Consider the following 349-nt stretch of genomic DNA (forward strand, 5'->3'; position numbering starts at 1 on the left):
AAGCTGCTGGGGGGACAGATTGGCCTGGAGGACTTCATCTTCGCCCACGTCCGGGGCGAGACGAAGGAGGTTGAAGTGACCAAGACAGAGGATGCACTTGGCCTCACCATCACGGACAACGGGGCCGGCTACGCCTTCATCAAGGTGAACCCCTCCGTGGGGCCATGCTGGGGCCAGGGGCAGCCCTGGGGCCCGTGGCCCCACAGGGCAACAGCCCCTGCTGCCACCCCAAAAAAAACCTCTCACCCCCCCGGGTCCCCCCTGCTCCTGGAGGTCCCCCCACCACGTTGCACCCAACCTGCCTGAGCCGGTTGCTAAAGGTCGTGGGAGCAGGGAGGTGTGTTTGTGC

The 349-nt window shown here is 65.3% G+C and overlaps 1 protein-coding gene across 1 annotated transcript in view; it reads left to right on the forward strand.

Moving 5' to 3' along the window:
- Positions 1–3: 3 nt before the first annotated feature.
- The window catches only part of LOC104620317 (PDZ domain-containing protein GIPC3-like), a gene marked incomplete at both ends in the record, with an annotated part of 606 nt that continues 260 nt past the window's right edge, over positions 4–349 (forward strand). The window contains one exon of the mRNA XM_010286499.1: positions 4–178. Within this exon, the coding sequence (XP_010284801.1) occupies positions 4–178 (175 nt within the window). The remainder of the gene's footprint in view (positions 179–349) is intronic.

Source organism: Phaethon lepturus, unplaced genomic scaffold (assembly GCF_000687285.1).
Source record: "Phaethon lepturus isolate BGI_N335 unplaced genomic scaffold, ASM68728v1 scaffold30014, whole genome shotgun sequence".
NCBI classification, from domain to species: Eukaryota; Metazoa; Chordata; class Aves; order Phaethontiformes; family Phaethontidae; genus Phaethon; species Phaethon lepturus.